This window comes from Oratosquilla oratoria, chromosome 32 (assembly GCF_046742065.1).
Source record: "Oratosquilla oratoria isolate Oo_2021 chromosome 32, ASM4674206v1, whole genome shotgun sequence".
Taxonomy (NCBI): domain Eukaryota; kingdom Metazoa; phylum Arthropoda; class Malacostraca; order Stomatopoda; family Squillidae; genus Oratosquilla; species Oratosquilla oratoria.
Genome location: NC_134808.1, coordinates 29,879,752 through 29,902,251, shown reverse-complemented (window position 1 = coordinate 29,902,251; position 22,500 = coordinate 29,879,752). Strand labels below are relative to the sequence as shown.

General features: G+C 34.1%; 1 protein-coding gene across 1 annotated transcript in view; it reads left to right on the top strand.

Annotated features, from left to right (window-relative positions):
* LOC143017565 (neuronal acetylcholine receptor subunit alpha-7-like) overlaps positions 1 to 22,500 on the top strand; it is a 407,747-nt gene that overhangs the window by 99,514 nt on the left and 285,733 nt on the right. Inside the window, exons 6-8 of the mRNA XM_076172352.1 lie at positions 5,785 to 5,860; positions 6,934 to 7,128; positions 10,822 to 11,016. Coding sequence (XP_076028467.1) covers positions 5,785 to 5,860; positions 6,934 to 7,128; positions 10,822 to 11,016 — 466 coding nt within the window. The remainder of the gene's footprint in view (positions 1 to 5,784; positions 5,861 to 6,933; positions 7,129 to 10,821; positions 11,017 to 22,500) is intronic.

Here is a 22,500-nt window from a genome sequence, read left to right as displayed (position 1 = left end):
TTGTTTTCATTTTTGGTCACTAGAGACCTGAAGTGTAGCTCCAACATTTGTGCTGAGCAATAAACAGTGTACACAAAACTGAAGCACACACTGTTGTATTATTATTATTATTTTTTTTTTTTTTTTGTGTGGAATTATAGCCATGGCTTCTACTACTACTACACACACACAAAGATGACTTAAGTAAAAGACACAAATTGTTTCTTTCACATATGTTAAAACGTGTATATGCACTTGTACGCACGTCGCACATGCACATACATTCATGTCCCACGATCTCGCATTTGCACCAAGTTCACCTCTACTCATTCCCATTTAAGCTTTTGCTTATATGTGCACAAAGCCTACATCCTGCAGTAGACTACTGTGTAAACATACAGTATATATGTATGTATATATATATATTATATATGTATATATATATATATATAATATATATATATATATATATATATACAGATGCTCCTCTACTTACGTTCATTCGTTTTACATTTTTTCGATTTTACGTTTGAACCGACTAAAAAAAATTGTAATTTTTTTTTTTTGTGAATTTTTTAGTTTAGCGCGCTCTCCGTAGTGATACTTACGCATGACGCTGCGTCCATTGTTTACATGGCACAAATGACACACTGAACGTGCCTTGCCTCCTCCTCCTCCTCCCCCATCTCACTTTATGTTGCTTGAATTTAATTGATTTGAAATTAATGTTATTATTTTACAATGTTATGTTTATAATTAATGATTTAGGGGTGTTTTATAAGATACGGTAATAGAATTTATGGATGTATAGTACAGTATGAACGGTCATACATTACTGGAACATACAGTAACAACTTACGTTCATTTTCACGTTACGTTTGGCCATTCGGAACATAACTAAAACGTAAGTTGAGGAGCGTCTGTATATATATATATATATATATATATGTATATATGGTTAAATTTAATGGCAAGATTATTATTGCAGTTTTTTATCTGCCTTTTCTCTTTCTCTGAGAATCTTTTTCCCTTCCATGGGAAGTTGTCTTATAATGTCACCATATGACATTGTTTTGTAAGTTACTTTGGGCATGGCTTTACCAAAGTGAAAAACTGGCCAGAACGCGTTTTCACACTACTTAGTGCTTCATCAGTGGCTAGAGTGTGAATATCTGATTGAATTTTTGTGTTTATATAATATTAGTGTTGGTCTGATATTTCATTTTTGAGGCTTTCTTTATTAAAGAAACATCTCCCAATCTTAATATACAAACTAGGGATTTAGAGGCCCTCCCTAGCGTAAGGAGATCTCAGCTCCCTGAAAGAAGGCACAATACTGATGACGTCACACAACAGCCAACCAATCAGGAAGTAGAATAGTTCGGGAGTCCCAGTCCAGCCCACTAGCCAATCAGAAGCCTCAAAAATGAAATATCAGACCAACACTAATAGTATATAAACACAAAAATTCAATCAGATATTCACACTCTAGCCACTGATGAAGCACTAAGTAGTGTGAAAACGCGTTCTGGCCAGTTTTTCACTTTGGTAAAGCCATGCCCAAAGTAACTTACAAAACAATGTCATATGGTGACATTATAAGACAACTTCCCGTGGAAGGGAAAAAGATTCTCAGAGAAAGAGAAAAGGCAGATAAAAAACTCTGCAATAATAATCTTGCCATTAAATTTAACCAAACATGCTTGAGAGAAAATCTCCTGCCCATATATACAATAAATATATATATATACATGCCTACATTTGTATGTACATGTAAAAATGCACATTCACCCCCCTCAACATGCACAAACATGTGCGCACAAAAGAAGCACGTACGTGCACAGATAAACACATGCAGGACACCACAAGCATAGCTCCCCTTCCCGTAAAATACAACTAGGTAAATACATACATTGACAAGTCATGGTGAATGCACATTACAAAGTGTATTATTGTACAGGTACCTATTATTATGTACAGTAAACCCTTGATATAACGGATGATATGAGGACAGGGGTCTGTTGTTATATCCGAAGATCCGTTATAATTGAGGATCTGTTATATCCGATGGAAATACCAGACAGATCCGTTATATCCCAAAGTTTGTCCGGTATTAGAAATTAGTAGGATTAGAAATTACAGTACATACATACACCAAGGTCTTTTTCCCCCTTACAAGGGAAGTACCCAAAGTCAAAATGCATAAATCCACTTCCACCCAATTCATCCCCATCCGCTTCACTCCCATTCACTACCCCTCCCTCCCCCTTTTCTTGACTACTCCTGGATGATGGGTCATCCTTGCATCTCGCCCCTTGCCCTGACTCAGAAGCAGTACAGCAAGACACAGCACATCCACAGCAAGGCTGCTTCATTTAATTGGCAACCCCACCCCTCTCTTTCTCCTCATGCAGAAGAAATGGGGAGAAATCCCTTTGGGCTGTGTCAAAATATTGTTCACACATAACAACTCCCTAACCTCCACCCATTCCTTTCCATGCATTACAGTATCATCCATTCACAGCTATTCTCCACTCACTCCTATCTTCTGCCTTCTCCCTCCCTTGCTCAACAGACATTCTTTTATTCAATGCCCCTTTTACCCCATGTATCCATCTCATCCTTGGTCACCCCCTCATGTTCACTCTATCCACCTCTGCCTTCCACACTTCTTTTATTAATCTTTCTTCACTCATTCTTTCCATGTGTCCAAACCATCCCAATAATTTTTCATCAACCCTATCTCCCCACTCCTTTTTCACCTCCATTCTCCTCCTCACCTCTTCATTTCTTACTCTGTCCAGCTCAATGACCCCTATCATACTTCTCAGATATTTCATCTCAAACAAATTTAAACTTTTTCTCTCTTATGTTCCATATTTCTGTCCCATACAATGCTGTTGGCACAATTACCCCTTCATACAATCTCCTCTTAGCATCCATTCCCAAATGTCTATTTCTCATTACACTTTTTAATCCCCCAAGGCATTTACTTGCTTCTCTCAATCTACATTCTACCTCCACCTCCACTCCCTTTCCTGCCACATTTGCCCCAAGTATCTAAAGCTATCCACTTCCTCCAGCCTCTCTCCTTTATACTCACTTCCAATTTGCTGCCATCCTCTCCCTTTGTACATCTCATCCTCTTACTTTTACCCACATTTATCTTCAACTTCCTCCTTTCACACACCTTCCCAAACTCCATCATTAACTTCCTTAATCCATCCTCTGATCCTGCTATAAGTACAGTGTTGTCAGCCAACAACAACTGGCCCATCTCCCATTTTTCTCCATTTTTTTTAACCACCTCCAATCCCCAGCCCATTACCATTGCATTTACCTCTTGCACCACTCCAGCCATGGTGTCATGACACATACCTAGTGCAATCTCACCTTTACCTCAAACCACTCACTCTCTCCATTTCTAATTCTAACACAGGCTCTACTACTCTTGTAAAAACTCTTGACGGGATCTTAACAGCTTTCCTCCTATCCCATATATCTGCAAGACCTCCCATAGTGCCTTCCAGTCTACCCTGTCATAAGCCTTTTCCAAATCCATAAAGGCCCAAAAAACATTCTTACCTTTTCTAAAAAAAAAATGTCTCATATCTGCCTTACCACAAAAATCTGATCCACAAAACCCCTCCCTTTCCTAAACCTACACTGTTCCTCATCAATTACTCCCACTGTTCCTCTCCTAGTCCTTTCAATCAAAACCCTCCCATAAGCCTTCCCAACTACACTAAACAAACTAATCCCTCTGAAGCTTCTACACTCACATTTGTCCCTTGTTCCCTTGGCATTCCTTCACTCCAACACTCTACTGTCTTTTAGACAAACATTAAACAACCTCATCAGCCAGTCCACAATCACTGTACCTCCCTTTTTTTAGACACTCCACATTATTACCTATTATTATGTATATCGTATTAGTACCATATATGCAAGTCACATTGAATACTTCTATACTTTTGTACAGCATTAAGATAAAATACATTTTATCCAGAAAATAAATTTTCTGGCATCTTAATTCCCTCTAGGATACTGGATAATTGATGTTCTACTGTACCTGTGTGTGTATGTATACATACACTGTAATCTGTGTTCATATGGATATTTAAAAGCTGTGATACATAATGAGAAGTGAAGCTTAAATTGTAGGTGTATCATTAGTCTTACTTGTAGATTAAGTATAGTTGCATGCCATTGTGAGATAATGTGTTAGCATAAATGCATGTGTTTATGCACATATCTTATTTTTGTATGTTTCATTCCTTTGTTTTACCCCTTACATGTACTGTATATGAATGTATTTAATGTTTTTGTGAAGGGGTGAGTGTATATTTATTACAATGTATGACTGTATGTGCTTATATATAGATTTTGTTTAATCAGTTTTGGGTTGTGTAAGAAAATAGCTATAACATTTCTCTGTTTATTAACTGTTCAAACATTGAGCCTTAAGGTTACAAGGATGCTAATACAGTAATCCCTTGTATGTCTAAACTAATGGAGCTGAAGGAAGTCTGGATAAAACAAATCTGGGCAACTTTAAACATTCTGAAAGCAGTACAGTTAATTTTATTTCTGTTATTAATAACAATGTTAACTGGTGCTTCACGTTTACTTGACTGAAAACTTGCAGCCCTATAATGGCCTGCATGTTCTCAGGCCCTCTCTGGAAAGAAATGTTGGACTGTTTTCTGTTGGAATAGTGTAGGACTGTTTCTCTGTCACTAGATTGTAGTAGTAAGAAGAGGGGAGCAACCATCAGTTGTCAGATGTCTATGTGAAAAGGTGGAGGAAATGCAGTTGAAGTTGCCTCAAGTTTCATTAACCAGAAACCCTTAGCCCCACATCAATGGTCCATTGACCCTCTCGTAGATCTTTCTGGGAAGAAACATGGAACTGTTGTCTGTGTTACATTAATCTGGAATGTTTCTATGTTACCAGCTTGTAGGAGTAGGATGGGAGCAGTCACCAGTTGTCAGTTTTCCACATGTGAAAAAGTGGAGGAAATACAAAGTTAACAATGAGATCTTGTGCTTAGACTGAGACTGGGTATTAGCCCTTCAGGGCTGCACCTCCAAGTGGAGATGAGGGTGTTGACAAAATTGAAATATGGGCAACAGAAAAATTAATCCTTCCAATGTCTGTTTTTGTATGATCACTACCCACAGACACTCATCACTGGCCCTGTGTCTGCTTAATATTTGCACTGGGGTTTCTACTGTATATACAGTCATGATATATTGTGGAGCCCTATTTGTTAACTGATTTGTTCATTATGTGATTGCCAAGTCATAGTTATGCTTAAATATATATATATATATATATATTTTTTTTTTTTTTTTTTTTTTTTCCAGTATAAGACATGAAATTTTGTGAGCTAAGTTCTTAGCCTACAACATAATATGGGGACTTCATTGATTAAAATGCTCCCAACCACTTACAGTCATGCACAGTCTGCATGTGGTTCATTGTTCAATTTTCAGTTGGTTGTATGAATTAGATTTCCTTCAGCAAAACTATTCATTATGCAATTTGTTTTTACAGTAAACTATTCATATACAGGGACCCCAGTGTACATATTCATGGATATAATGTAGGATAAAGTATAAAAATATTTATAGAAATAGTGGTAAGCTTTAGATGTATGAGGAAATACAATATTTGTTATCAGTACTTTTAGTACTGTGGTATACTTTTAGGAACTTATGGCTTAGTGAAATGCTGACAGCATGTTGTATAATGCTAGTGTCAGTGTCAGTGTTGTATACTAAAGTACTTCTTAATTTTCAGCTTGATTTACAACTACAGTCAGAGGAAGGGGGTGATTTAAGTGATTTCATCAAGAATGGAGAATGGGATCTTATTGGTAAGTGTATTATAAAGTTTTTATTTATTCTCTAACATAATTTCCAGTAACTCATGTATATCTTACATAACTTTCTTGAGATATTATGGGCAACAGTAATGCATGTGTGGAACAATAAACATTTAGTTCAGGACATGCTAGTCTTTAGATATACAGCTCTTATTATGCAGATTCTGTTTTTTGATATACAGTAAAAACACCAGAGTAAATTTGTATGTAATTGAGTTTAATTGTTATAAAATTTCATATAAAAAGAAAGTTAATTATATCTATGCCACTGATGATAAATCTTAGTCGTCCCAGACGCCAAAATTCATCGTATTTATCCTAAACAAAAAAGGTACGTACACAAATAAGTAAAGTACTTGCCTAACTCTCCAGGATTCTTTTAAATCATGTCCATTAGGATGAATTCATACCACACAATGACTCATGTGATATTTTTACAAGAGTTTCAACACTTTTTCCAACTATAAGATATAGTATGTACACAAGATTGTGCATTGGAACCTGTTAAACCTTGTAACCTGAAATTGGTTAATAATATTCCAAACTAATATACTTTAGTTTTTGGTATTATACATTAATAACAAATCAGACATGAAAATGTTTAAAACTTTGCCTAAATTCTAATGTACTCCACTCCTTATTCTGCTCCAGTTTAATCCGGTTAAATTAATTTTTCTTGACATTGCGTCGCAAAGATAATAGCCACGTTATTCATATTCTCCAAACACTGTCAAGACAGGGTACTTGAATCTCAAGCAGTGACACTTATACCAACGAATTTCATATATTAATTGTTATTGAAACAAACTGTTGCGATCCAGTCTATGGCACTATTGAATCAACAAATTTGAAAATGCACACTCTGCACAGGGACTAAATCAATTCAGAGGTGTCTGTTGATTCTGTTTTTGTTTACCTTCTTCATTTGTTAATTATCTTTATCCTTCTTTCTGCTTTTGTTTCTTCTCATACTATTTCTTAAATTCTTCTATATCTTTATTAATTTCCTTAACTATTTCTTCATCTACTACTATTATGATCACATTCCTCATTTTTTTTTCTAGGTTGCCCCGGGAAACGCAACGCCATATACTACCAATGTTGTCCTGAACCTTACGTAGACGTAACATTCGAAATTATAATACGGAGGCGAACACTATACTATTTCTGCAACCTCATACTTCCCTGTGTTCTCATCGCGTCTATGGCGGTTCTGGGGTTTACCCTGCCGCCGGACTGTGGAGAAAAGCTATCCCTAGGTAAACAAAGCTCCCCTCAAATCTATGATGACCACAGATGTGGTATCTTGCTCTACCCATTATTGTTCATTTCCCTTTTATTATCATTATTATCACCATTATTAGTGGTAGCCCTTTACACAGCTGTTTCTATCATTACTACCATCCATTATTATTCTAGTTGTCGATTGTCCGTCGTTAGTTTAACTTATAAATTAGCTTGGTTTCCTTCAAATGCTATATATACACACATATAGATGTATACATAAGAATATATAATGATGGAATAAAAATATATGATAAGAATAAACATAGTTACATGTGTATATTATAAAAATGTGTGTTCATAATATTTACACTAATTCACACCCACACACATATATATGTATAAAAGTGTGTATGTGTGTATATATATATATACATATATATATATATATATATGTATATATATTTATACATATGCATACATACATACACATCACAAACTCCCTTTTTCAGGGCTAGGATATATACGTATATGTGTATTTTATATATATATATATATAAGTGTGTATATAAAGTATATGTATTTATATACATGTTATACATAATATACAATGTATATCATATATAGTATATATTATATACAGTCACTATCATATGACTATATGCATTGAATATGTTGAAACCATGTATATTACAAAATATATGCAATACATATACAAAAACATGTAATATGTATGCCATATATATGTGAAATATAATATTGATGTACACCATACTGTACAAACATCCACACTCCATGTTAGAACATTAAAGAATAGGAGATGGAACTCAACAAGCATTGCTCCTTTCCTGTATACTAGAAATAGGTAAACACACACACACACTATTTCAACAATCCAAGTAGTCTCGCCCAGTGCTAAAACTTTCAGCATCGTTGAACTGTGAGCTGGCACTCCAACTCTGGTGGGCACCTTCACAACCTGCAGCCCTACTGTGATTGGCCATAGTCCTCAGACCCTCCTAAAGATGCCTCTGGGAAGAAACATTGGACTACTATTTGTGTTTTATTAATAGGGGCTTGTTTCTCTGGCACCAACTTGTAGTAGTAGGAGAAGTGAGGCATATGTTGTCAGCCCTTCTTATTTGAAAAGGTGGAGGAAATATATCTGAAGTTGACATGGAAATCTTGGGCACAGTACAGAGATTAGGTATTAGCCCCTTGTGGTTCCTAGGTAATTGGCAGTGATCAACAAATTGGGCCCTAAGTCACTCAATAAATAATATATTGATGTCATATGGCTAGGGTGAGGCAGTGTAAGATGAAGTGTTTTGGTGTCTTGTGTGTTTAGATTAGGTTACTATAAGAGGGATAGCTTATGTCCATTGAAAATTAAGTTCAAGCTGCCACTGCAAACAAGATAAGCAACAGGTCTTGGAATTTAGCAGTCACTGGCATATAAACATTTGGATATGGAGAGATGCTAATGAAGACAAATGAGCAAAGACATTTGAATTCATAGATGAAGCCAAAGATTAGAACAAGAAGACAAAAGAAGAAAAAGGTTCTGTGGGACAGATGCCAGTGAGGATCATCTCCCTGTTGCCTTTGTTCAAAATGTGTCTACATCCTCAGCTCTATCTTTAAGTAATGTACAATTCAAAGTAACTGTTATTCGGTTGTTAAATCAGGATAAAGATGTTTCTCCATCAACTTCAATACAATTACCACCACTTTTTTGCAAATGGAGAGCTGACAACCATAAACTGTTTTTTTCTCCTAACTACTACAATCTAGTGACATAAAAAAGAACATTCCCCTACTAATACAACACAGACAATAGTCCAATTTTTCACTCTAAAGTACTATGAGAGGGGCCAAGGACCATTCCCAGCTGCTATGGGGTTGTAGGGGTCCAGCCAAAGAAACTCAAGGCAACAGTAATTATCATTATTATTATTGTTGTTATTATACACACACACACACATATGTATTTATATCTAGTTATGTGAGAAAATTAGAGAATAGGAGACAAGACCCAATGAGCATTGCTCCTTTCCTGCATACAGTACTACAGTTAGGTAAATACATACATATACCAATGGCTTTTTCCCCCTTACAAGTGAGGTAGCCAAAAAACAAAGGCATAAAATCCACTCCCACCCATTCCATCCCCACATACTCCACTCCCATTCACCCCCCTCCCTCCCTCTTATTTTGGCTCCTCCTGGATGATGGGTCATTCCTGCATCTTGGCCACTGCCCTTGGTCAGAAGCTATGTAGACACATCACATCCACAGCAAGACCACTTCATTTAATCAGCGACCCCCCTCTCCATCTTCTCGTCCAGAAAAAGAGAAGATGCGGAGAAATCCCTCCGGGTTGTGTCAAAAATAGCATTCAAACATACTCCCTCCCCCACCCACTACCTTCCATGCATCTCAACATCATCTATACACAACCATTCTTCACTCACCCCTATCTTCTGTCTTTTTCCTTCCCTCCCTCCTCAACAGACATTCCCCTCTTTCCCAATACCCCTTTTACCCCATCCATCTCATCTCATCCTTGGTCACCCCCTCATGTTCACTCCTTCCACCTCTGCTTTCCACACCTCTTTTAATAATCCTTCTTCACTCATTCTCTCCACATGTTCAAACCAATTAGGTAAATACACACACACAAACACATGCAGTAAATTAAGAAAAACCACATGTCTAAAGGATATGAAGAAATAGGTTTCCTTATAGATGCATGAATATGTGCAATAGCTAAGAAGGTGATATAATCCAAGCTGAAACAATACATGAGTTCAAATCTATATATGATAATTGGAAATCAAGGATATAGATTAAGTTGGAGCCATATATGAATTTTAATTTAGGTATATTAGAAAATTAGAGAATAGGAGACGGGACTCAATGAGCATTGCTGCTTTCCTGTATACTAAAATTAGGTAAATATACATACACACACATAAACATAAAGTATATAATATATGCAATATATATATATGTAATAATATGTAATACATAATATGCACATGTATGTTTATGCACTGGTAGCATATAAAACATATATATCAGTATAAAACATTAATATTATGCATATATCCACACATGTATATGTATATATACACATGTATTTATATAAAATTATACTGTATAGTATACATATTCTTGTATATCCACATGCATATATTTTTGTTCCATTCATGTATATATTCACTTGTATATGTATCATATGTATGTATATGTGCCTTTGTGTGTGTGTGTATATGTGTACACACATTTGATACATATATTTGGCATAACTACCTCAACGTTGGGGCAGGTAACACCGATATTACGTGGACGTATAATAAACATCGCGTGTTTTGTAATTACACCACCGTGTCAGTAATCCAAGCGATGCCTCAGGAAACAATTCGCTTCATTGTAGTGAAAGCTGTGAAAACAAGGACCAGCATTATTTCTGACCAAGCAGTGACCAAGGCGTATTATCTTTTAGGTCTTTTCAGTGACTTCTGCTCTGAATGGCTACTAATTAAAGAGCTAAGCGTAATAGAGCAAGACCCAACTTCTAATGCACATGGCAATAGAATCCGGTTTCTCAGACTAAAAAGAGACGAAAGCTGGAGTACCCAGTGGTATTCAATTGGGCCCCTGCGGTTCTTGGCCAGGCTCAGGTTGCACTCGGCTTTTGCAAACTAATCAGCATTATTTTCCAGATTTGCCCGGAAAGCGGAATGTTATCAACTACCAATGCTGCCCGGAGCCCTATGTGGATATAACCTTCACCATCAACATACGTCGTCGCACAATCTATTACCTTTACAACTTGGTTCTCCCCTGTGTTTTGATAAGCAGTATGTCTTTACTCGGGTTCACACTACCTCCGGGTTCGGGCGAGAAGCTAACACTAGGTACGGGACATACGCCTGTCTCGTTTTCAATATTACTTTCTACCACTAATATTAACTCCCAGTTGGTCAGTCTACTTGAGTTATAAGCTAATAGTCTAGAATCATTTTCAATATATCTTGCCGATATTCATCACAGAGGAGGGTGTCATTGTTATGTAAAGGTGAAAATTACATGGTAACAAAAATGGGTAAAAACATGAAGTGATAAGTGTGTATCAGACACATACAAAGATCACCTCACTTGCTTATTAATTAGTATCCTTTTTTTTATCCACCTTGCTCATACTGTGGCCTCTTCTCTGGGAGATTGAAAAGGCAGTAGCTTTCAATAAGGTTGCGAAGATACCAATGATTAAACTTTCTAAATAGATGCTATCAATCCATTTGATAAAATTAATGACAAGTCATAGCATAACTGTTTGATATCTTCATTTGAATAATAGATTTCTTATCAGAGTACTAGTATAATTCAGATGTGCCTTTTATGTTACTATTTTAGAAGGGGCCCATGAAGGTACTAAACTTGTTATTTAAAAAATCTGTCATCATAATTAAATAATCTCTCAGGTAAACAAGCAGTAAGATTAATCTAAGAGCTTTGCTTTCCCCTCTTTAAATGTAAACTCTTAAATAGTGATTTTGTGCCTTAAATAGAAATTATCACATCCTTAATGATCACTTTTAATGAACTGGAGTAAAAGTGGAACAATCCTTACTTCGCTACCATCATCAAGCAGAAGGGTCAGTTTTTCTCTTTTAAGATTTTGCATAAATTACTTAATATTTTTACTTTTTGTATTTAGCACATAATAATTAAAATATCAAATTCTGATGTTTTTACAGAAAGACTGACCTAATCATTTGTTCACAGTCTTTTACCCAACCATCTTCCCTAACTGCATCACCCACATAAAAAAGTGAATATCTCAAAACAAATCAATACGTCACTTGCCAATGTAAGCTGAACCCCAAATAATGACTGCCTTCCTTGGTAACTGAAAAATGAAGAAAGGGAGGTATTCAGATATATTACCAATTATTACAGACAGCAGATAAAGCAACTGGGTTGAAATTAATGGGTTAAAATTTCTGATGAAGTAACCAATTCGAATCTCTTGTTTCAGTATTACCGACATCTGTACACTCCTCTTCCTCTTCTTTATCGGAAACTCGTTCGGTTTTGTCTGTCAGAGTGAATTTCGGTGCAATTACTGCAGCCTGTGAAATAAAATGGAGGAACACTGCTGACATAGTTCGTGCTTATGTCACCATAAGTTTGAAATATTTTTTGGAAAAGTTACATATACAGTTTATACGTATGTACAAAATAAAAGTCCTCATGTAATAACAAAAGAAATACTCCATAAAACAAATATAAATCACTAAGGAACCCCTACAATATCTCTTTTTAAATGCTTCCGTCTCTTTCTAATTAAAAATATAATTCCAGATAAAAGTCGCATTAATAATCTGTGTTACCTACCCCGTCTGATTCTGAGGAAGCTACAATAACCGGCTACTTATTTTATTTTAATGGCTTTCTGTGTTGCAAAAACTATACATAAAGATGAAATAACATGTAGTACTAGTGTGCTTATAATTGTCTTTAGAAAGTAGAGTTTTTTTTTTTTCAAAACTTGTCTAGAGGCAAAATACTATAGCTTATGTTTGACTGGTAGCACTACTGTGGTCTTCCATATGATTTTGCATGCATGTAGCTTGATTTCAGTTTTGCATTCAGTACGCAAACCAAACAAAGGTTATCCAAGATTAAAAACTGTGGCCTCTAAGGTATGAAATCTCACTTTTAAAATCTCATCCTTCTTGACTAATGAACAGGACTGCCATCCTTCTTGGATACATCTGGGTTTGGAAAAGCACCCCTTGTTGGAATAAAATGTGTATGAATTCACTGGGCATTGAGAACTTACATTTGCTCTTGTATGTCTTCCACTTCAAGGTTATATTCAAGGATCAATTGAAATACAATAATGATCAATGTCATAGACTTGAATAAGTAGGTTTCTGCAACTCAATTTTTCAGACACTTAATTGTTAATGTTTAGATTGATCTGGTGGGCCCACATGGGCTGTCACATGGTTGGGTGTAAGCATCTATTTTCCATTAGTACAACCTCCCATGAGCTTTGATATAGCTAGGTGTAAACATCTATTTCCTATTAACCATTACCCTCATAAGGTTCATCAAGTTTGGGTTTAGTATAAATATCAAAGTAATTCTTGGCACCGGACATAGCAAGGCCGTGCACAACTTATATTCATATATCTTTTTATCTCCATATATATACATTTCTAAGCTAATGAAAAGTACTAACTAATTTTCTTACTAATTAACTAACCTATTGCAGCTTTAACCAAACTATTCTGTTTCAGACAGACTCTGAGAATAAACACAGACTCTTTCATCCATGTGATATTTAGATCGTGTAGTCGTGTTTATTCTCAAGTTAAATAAGATGATCTCTAATTAAGGCCACCTAAATACTATGAATTTCTATCACTGGTATGTATCAGGTGTAGTAATTCTATGGATAGCTTTGGTTCTTCCTCAGATGTATAGATTTCTATTGCCTTCCTTGTTTCTGTTATGTAGACAAGTCTAAAATACCTATGTAATCCTCGTTTATCTCTTATTAGATGTAATAGCATAATAATTCTTTGTCATGGGATCTTCTGATATCAAAAGTTCACCCATCTTCCTCCTTCCCTGACATAGAATTACATGTTCACTTATGTTGCAAGTTGACACACATGTTAAGGGTTTTAGACATGTCTATAGTGAAAGCAGGTGTTTCTTCTTCCTGACCTGAGTGTTCACTGTTGCTTCCTGACACTCACTTTTTCCACAATAAGATGGGTATTGGCATTTGATTTTTGGCCCCAAGGCATTCAGATTCAAATTGATTAATTTATGATTATTATTACTTAAATGCCAGTATCACTTCTTGTTCTTAAAATTACTTTAACATTGATGCCTAACTAACGTGCTTTGATGTGCCGTCACAACCTTGGATTAAAATGACAATTTAAACTTACAGAAATAACAATTCTGCTGTCGCTTACTCTATTCTTGAACATGGTGTCCGCTACAACACCGGCCACGTCCGAATCCGTGCCATTGATAGGTAAACTTGGGTGACTAAGCCTAGGCCATGGTCATTTTAATGAATCGAACACATCCTTTTTTGAGCCCAGCCCTTGATTACCTAGGATGTGTAGAGAGAGGAGGGAACATATTGGAACTTGAAAAAATTGAAAGAAACCCGTGAGTGCAAAATGGGAATTCTTAGACACTTTTGTGTAGTGAGCTAGCAAAATTGATTTATTTTCTCTGAATGTACACCAACGTTTGGACTCTTCTCTCTTACCTTCTTCTTAATTCTCCAACAGTCCTCAGCCCAACACAGACACTTTCACATATAATCTTGACATAAATGATCTCATAGTTTGTATATTTTAGTATGTTATATTCCTGTATATTGATCATTGTTAACAAAAGATAAAAAGATGGAAAGCTTGCTTGATATTTTCCACGAGAACTTCATGGGTATGTAATAATGAATGTCCTAACAAGGGGGGCCTGTATGCTTTTGGCTCATGCATTACATTCTTAGTTGTTCATCATTTAGTTAAACAATTTTTGTATTATGCATATGTTCATATGATTCAGTATATATATATATATTATATTTTATATATATATATATATTATATTTCATATATTTATATATATATATTTTATATATATTTTATATATTTACATATATTATATATTTTATATATTTGTATATACATATATATATATATATATATATATATATATATTATATTTTATATATTTGTATATATATATATATAAATAAATATATATTATATTTTATATATATTATATTATACATATTTATATATATATATTACATTTTATATATTTATATATATATATTATATTTTATATATTTATATATTATATATTATATTTTATATATTTATATACATATATTATATTTTATATATTCATATATATATATCATATTTCATATATTTATATATATATTATATTTCATATATTTATATGTATATATTATATTTTATATATTTATATATTATATTTTATATATTTATATATATATATATATATATTAATTTTATATATTTATATATATATTATATTTTATATATTTATATATATATATTTTATATATTTATATATATATATATTTTATATATTTGTATTTATATATATTTTATATATTTATATATATATTATATTTTATATATTTGTATATATATTATATATTAATATTTTTATATATTTTATATTTTTTATATATTTTTATGTATTTTATATTTTTATATATTTTTATATATTTTATATTTTTATATATTTCTATATATTCTATATTTATATAGATTTTATATAGATTTATATTTATTTTATATTTTCATATATTTATATATCTTATATATTCATATATTATATATTTTATATATTTATATATATATAATATATTTATATATATATAATATATTTATATATATATAATATATTTATATATATATAATATTTATATATATATTTTATATATATATATATATATATATTTTTTATTTTATATATATATATATATATATATATATATATATATATATTTTATATATATATATATCTTATATATTTATATATATATTTTATATATATAATATATATATATATATATATATATGTTTTCATATATATTATATATGTTATTTAAATATATATAATATATTTTATATATTTATATATATTATATATTTTATTTATATATATTATATTTTATATATATTTATATATATATAATATATATGTGTGCGTGTGTATATACATATATATATATATATATATATATATATATATATATATATATGCACACATTTATGTACATGCTCACTCAAAAGGGCACTAATGTAAATATGCTTTTAACCACACACACACACTGTGAGATACAAAGACAGATCACCACGAGCATAGCTCCCCTTCCCGTAAGATACAATTAGGTAAATACAACTAGGTAAATACACACACACATACAAAGTGAAGGATATAAGGAAGATCGAGAGAATACAAAGGGCAGCAACCAAACTGGTCCCCAGCCTGACAGATAAACCATATGAGGAAAAACTAAAAATACTCAGTCTGCCAACTTTGAAAGATTGAAGAGAAAGAGGTGATATAATTATAGTATTCTCACTAAAGGGGATAGATTGCATTGACAAAAGAGATCTGATTAAAGATAGGAGGTTGTGGGAGTAGAATGAGTAAAACTTCATGTCGAAAGGATGTAAAGAAAGTTTTCCATATAGATGCATAAATATGTGGAATAGCTTAGAGGGTGATATAGCCCAAGCTCAAACAATACACGAGTTCAAATCTAAATATGATAATTGAAAATCAAGGATATAGATTAAGTTGAAACTGTACATGAATTTGAGTCTAGGTATGTTAGAAAATTAGAGAATTGGAGACGGGACCCAATGAGTTTTGCTCCTTGCCTGTATACTACAATTAGGTAAATACACACTCACGCACACATACACTCACAAGAATCAAACTCATCTGTTCATGAAAGGAAAGGAAAATGACATAGGATTGGAAAAAAATTAATGTGGTACCAATTCATAAAGGAATAATGAAAAACTATGCTACAAAGCCCTCTGTGAGGGGTACCGTCCTAGCCTCCCGATAGGGGGGAGTGTGTGACGTTAAACCATATCATCATCATCATTGAACTTCAGATTGATGTCCCTTAACAGTATGATAGCAAAATAATTTTGCTTGAAAACTTTAAAGCTTGGTGGGTAGCACATTGAAGAGATGAATATTTTGGCAGACAAATAATTCACTTTCAGAAATTGAAGATCCTGTATGTGTATGAGACCTGATAAGTTTTTACTCAAACAGTTAATATGCTGCAAGAGAGGAAGGGTTATGTGTTCTTAAATCTAGAGAGGCCCTTAACATGATATCCCATAATAAACTACTACAGAAATAGATTATTGGCTTAGAAGTAATCTACTTGGTTAGATGAACAAGTTCCTGAAAGACAATTTAAGATACAATGTCAGTATGGAAGGCAGTGACTAGCAGTCCCTCCTAGGTCATTGCTGGGACTTGTAATGTTCTTCAACTATATAAATGACATGACTGTAGGAATGCCAAGCTACACAAGTATGTTTAGAGACAGTGTCAAGATGATGAAAAGCATAAAAGATGAGATTGCAAATTACTGGAAAAAGTTGTGGGTTATACATAGGTAGGAGCCAAGTGCAGAAAATGAATATTAATGCCAAAAAATTGAAAGTATTTTAAATAAGCAAAAGCTAAAAAAAACATCAATGAATTACTCAGTAGTAAGTGAAACAATTACAAAAACCAATAGAGACAGATATGGACATGATGGGTCATGGACAGCTTGTCATGTGACAAATGTATCAACAAGATTGTGGGCAAAAATTACAGGTTATTGTCAAGCATAATAATGGTTTTCCACTGTGTAGGCAAGGAGATAATGAAAAACCATATGGAAGTTGGAAGATGTTGGAGTTTCTGAAAGGAAGTTATATGTGAACAGTAGTGAAGGATGAGATTATATTAGAATGAGATGACATGTCATGTACCACAGGACTCAGTGCTGGCACCAGTAATGTTCTCAATGAACAGCTATGATCATGAAGAGAATAACAAAGGGTGAGGATTGTAAATAGCTAGAGGACCTAGATAAAATTTGTGAATGGAGTCAGGAGGGTAAGATGAAATTGAACACTAAAGTAATGGAACATTTGGAAATGGGCCAAAGCAAGATGATTCTTGGGGTTAATAAATAGGAGATGAATTAAATCATAAAAACAAAAGAGGAAAAAGATCTGGGAGTCATAATTAAGGATGATCTGTCACCAGAAATACACAAAGAACATTAGGGGAGACAGGTGTTAATGAACATAAGAGTAGCTTTTCATTATATAGATGAGGGCATGATGAAAAAATATCTGAAAACCTGATCTGCCCTAGACTGCAATATGCAATGGTCACCATATAGAAAGAAATATATTAGGAAAATTGAGAGAAGACATAGTGTTCCTTGGCCGAGTGAGTTAGAGCATCACTACTTGTGGTGGAAATCGAGGTGAAGGCAGTTTGAACTATGTTGCCAATGAGCTGGACGAAGGGCATGGTTAATTAAATTCCATGCTACAAAGTCCTCTGTAAAGGTCACTGTCCTAGCTTCCTAATAGGGAAGTTTGTGGTGTTAAACCGAATCATCACCACAAAGAGCACAACTAGAATGATCTCTGGCCTGGCTGATAAGACATAAGAGAAGAAATTTATAAACAACTGGGACTGCTCACATAAGAAGAGTGAAGAGAAAGAGGTAATATAATAGTTACCTTTAGAACAGTGAATGAAATGAAAAAAAAAAAGACTGGATCTAATAGTATGAGATGAAAGAACATAAAAAAGATATAGCAAAACACTAAGTCAGACTGCTTAAAAGATGTCAAGAAACATGACTCTACATAGATGCATCAGTTTATTTAAGGACATAAACCAAGTTGGAAGTATACATGAATTTGAAACTAGGTACGATAAATTGGAGAGTAGGAGACAGGATCCCACAAGCATTGCTCCTTTCTGTATACTAAAATTAAGTAAACACACACACACACAACATTAGTAAAGGACAAGATGTCAAGCTGAAAAGCAGTAATGAGTGGAGTTCCACAGTGTTCAGTGATTGCACCAATAATGTTTCTTGTCTAATTAATGACATTATGGAAGGAACAACACGCTATACCAACATGTTTGCAGATGATGCAAAAATCAGGAGAAGAGTGAAAAATGAGGACAATAGAATATTGCAAGAATATCTAGATACTATTTTTGTATGGAGCCAAGAATGGGAAATTAAGTTCAATACAAAAAAATACGAAGTATTGGAAATGGGCAATAGTAGAAAAAGGCCATCCTTAAACTATTCCTTGGGAAGTGAACATATTGCAAAGGCAAAAGATGAGAAAGACTTGGGAATGTTGATAAAAGACAACCTGTCACCTGACAAATATATCAGCAGGATTGTGGGAGAGACATATGGACTACTGCAGAAGATTAAAGTGACATTCCATTATATGGATAAAGAGATGATGAAAAAAACTCATCAAAACCCTGATATGTCCAAAACTGGAATATGCATCAGTAGTATGGTCCCCGCACATAGTGAAGGATATATGCAAGATTGAGAGAATACAATGGGCAGCAACCAAACTGGTCCCCAGCCTGGCAGATAAACCATATAAGGAAAAACTAAAAGCCCTGGATCTACCAACTTTGAAAGATCAAAGAGAAAGAGGTGACATGATTACAGTGTTCAGGTCACTAAAGGGGATAGATTGCATTGACAGAAGAGATCTCCTGATTAAAGATGGAAGGGCTTTAAGAGGTCATAGAATTAAATTAAGAAAGACCACATGTCAAAAGGATGTGAAGAAATACAGTTTTCCATATAGATGTATAAATGTGGAATAACTTAGAAGGTGATATAGCCCAAGCTTAAACAATACATGAGTTCAAATCTAAATATGATAGTTGGAAATCAAAGATATAGATTAAGTTGGAACCGTACATGAATATGTGCCTAGGTATGTTAGAAAATTAGAGAATAGGATACAGGACTACAATTAGGTAAATACACACACACATTAAGATTGAGAGAATATAATGAGCAGTGACGAAAATTATTCCTAGCTTTGCAGATAAACTGTATAGAGACTTGAAGCACTAAACCTGCAATCACCACAGGATAAAAGAGGAAGAGGGACTTTATCGCTGTCTTGAAGTACTGAAAGGGATGGACAAAATGACAGAGAAGCTCTTAGTTTGATTTGAGAGGACATCACAATGTCATAGGAACAAGTTGAAAAAGACCACCTGTGGGAAGGGTGTGAAAAAGTAGTTTTCCATACAGATGCATAAACCCCCATTGAATAACTTGAAAGATGATATAGCTCAAGTTGGAACCTTATTATAATTAGACAAACATAGATTGGAGTATGCTGTGGTGGTGTGTTCACCTTACAAAAAGAAAGATGTAAAAAAGGTTGATTACAATCTGTCAATCCATTGCCTATTTCTCTCTCAAAGAAGTCCTGTAAGCATTAGGAAACTGGCCATGATCACTGGTTCAGTCCATAAGTCATGTAGTGAAGAGACTGTATGTTGCTGTCTGGAAAAGAGTGAGCATAGGAAAATGTAGCATAATGTGCTCTTGTATCTTCTGTGTGATGTTTATGTTTGAGGCAATTGGTGTCTCTTGCTAGGTAGATTCTCTGTTGATACTGATTTAGTGTGGGATGGTGACCTGAACATAGGTGTGATAGTGCATCTTTTGCTTGTCTTGGGAAGGATTTCTCAGCTGACCTACTCTGTAGGAGAGTTCATTTAGGTTTAGAATTTGGGGCTTTATTAAGGAGTGCTTGTTTTCTGATCTGGATGTATGTTTATGTTTGAACATAATGTGGGGTTTAGGTTCTTGTAGATTTTGAAGTAGAATATGGCTTGAGTTGCTTTTATGTTGTGCTTGATGAGCTGTGTCTGTAAAATGTAACATGAAGAGAGGATGGGCTTGAGGCCTCTTACATAGAACTATGTGCCTGTCATTCTCATACACTACTCTATGAGAGGGACTTTGGTTTCTAAGTGTAGATGCTCTTTATATCTTGTTTTAGTGTAGCCAGTTATTATTCATAAGTCTTTATTTTGTGTTTGTAGAATTTCTTTCTTTTCATAAATGTTGGCTACCATTCTGTGGATGTATTGTTTAGTATAATTTTTATAAGTTGTTTATGTAATGATTAGTGTCTTTCTGCTATCCAAGCCTTGTGCCTACAACTTTTCTAAGTGTGTTCAGTTTCTTCTTTGGCTTCATTATGAGATCTCTCATGTGTGGGGTGAAGGTCTTCAATATCAAAAGTGAGGCCAAGTATTTTAGGGTTTTGTCCAGTGGGATAGGTTAACCACTGCATGGTTTTTTATTGTAATCATGGGTAACCAACATAAGTGACTATAAGAAAACCACAAATGAATATATATAAGAAGCAGAAAAAAAGAAAACCAAAGTTGTTCTATAGATTTGCCAACAGTTAAAAGGAAACTAGAGAAGTAACCACCAAAATGATTTAGCTGTAGTTATAAGTAAATATTTCTAGTCTATATTTATCAAAGAAAGTGATTGAAGAAAGAGAAGCAATAACTAGAAAAAGTGTTGATTGACATAAAAGTGGAAGTTGCTAGAAGTACAAAAAATACTAAACTTGTTAGATGTGAAAAAACCCAGGGGCCAAATGGGAACTCAAGTTGGATGCTCAAACAATGAAGGGAACAATTGGTGCGTAAGATTCATGAACCAATTAAATATTCATTTAGAGAAAGTTTCCAGAGATTGTGGAAAAAAGTGTGATCCCAATTCATAAAGGAGGCTGCCAAGAGGACCCCCTAATTAAAGGTCTGTGTATTAGACTGGCACAAGAACATCTTGACAGACAATCAATTTGGATTCAGAAAAGGAAAGTGGGATGTTTCAAATTTATTGGGTGGATTATATATAGGCTACCTGGATCTGCAGAAAGCTTTAAATAAGGTATCTCACTGGTGAGTGGTAAGAAATTTGAATATACAGGACTTAAAAAGGAGCATTTTAAAATTGATAAAAGACATCTTAAATAATATATATATATATATATATTTATATATATATACATATTTTTATATATATATATTTATATATGTATTTATATGTATTTATATATATATATATATTTATATAAATATATATATATATATATATTTGATGAATGGTTTAGACAGATGAGAGACTGGGTGGAGGAAGAATAAGCGAAGATGGGCTGGAACTTTTTATTGCTTATACGTTTCGACCGACTCGGCCTTCTTCAGTAAGCTGTCTACAAACAGTTGGACCACACATTTATACATCCGAGGATGGGAACAAGGACAGGTCACCCCGCTGGCTGTCTGGGGATTCCCTTTCCCGTATCATGCATACGTTTCCCAATTGTATTTATAATTAATTTACTTGTTGCCTTTGACAAACAAACAAAACCTTCCCTGTCATTGATATTTTCATAATAATTAATGTAGGCAGCTTCAACAGTCTTCCTCATGTCTCTCCTTAATCCCGTGTGTAAAACCTCGACTCCATCCCAGTGGGGCAAATGTCCAGACCAGTCAGCATGTTGGACGAGTGAGTTAGACGTCCTGTGTGACCTCAAGTCTCGTTTGTGCTCAGCTATGCGTTTCTCGACGCCTCGACCTGACTCGCCGTAATACAAAGATGAGCAACTACCGCAAGGAATGCGATAGATGCTACTGAGGGCGTTTTGGGACAGACCTTTTATATTCTTGGTCTTGACAAT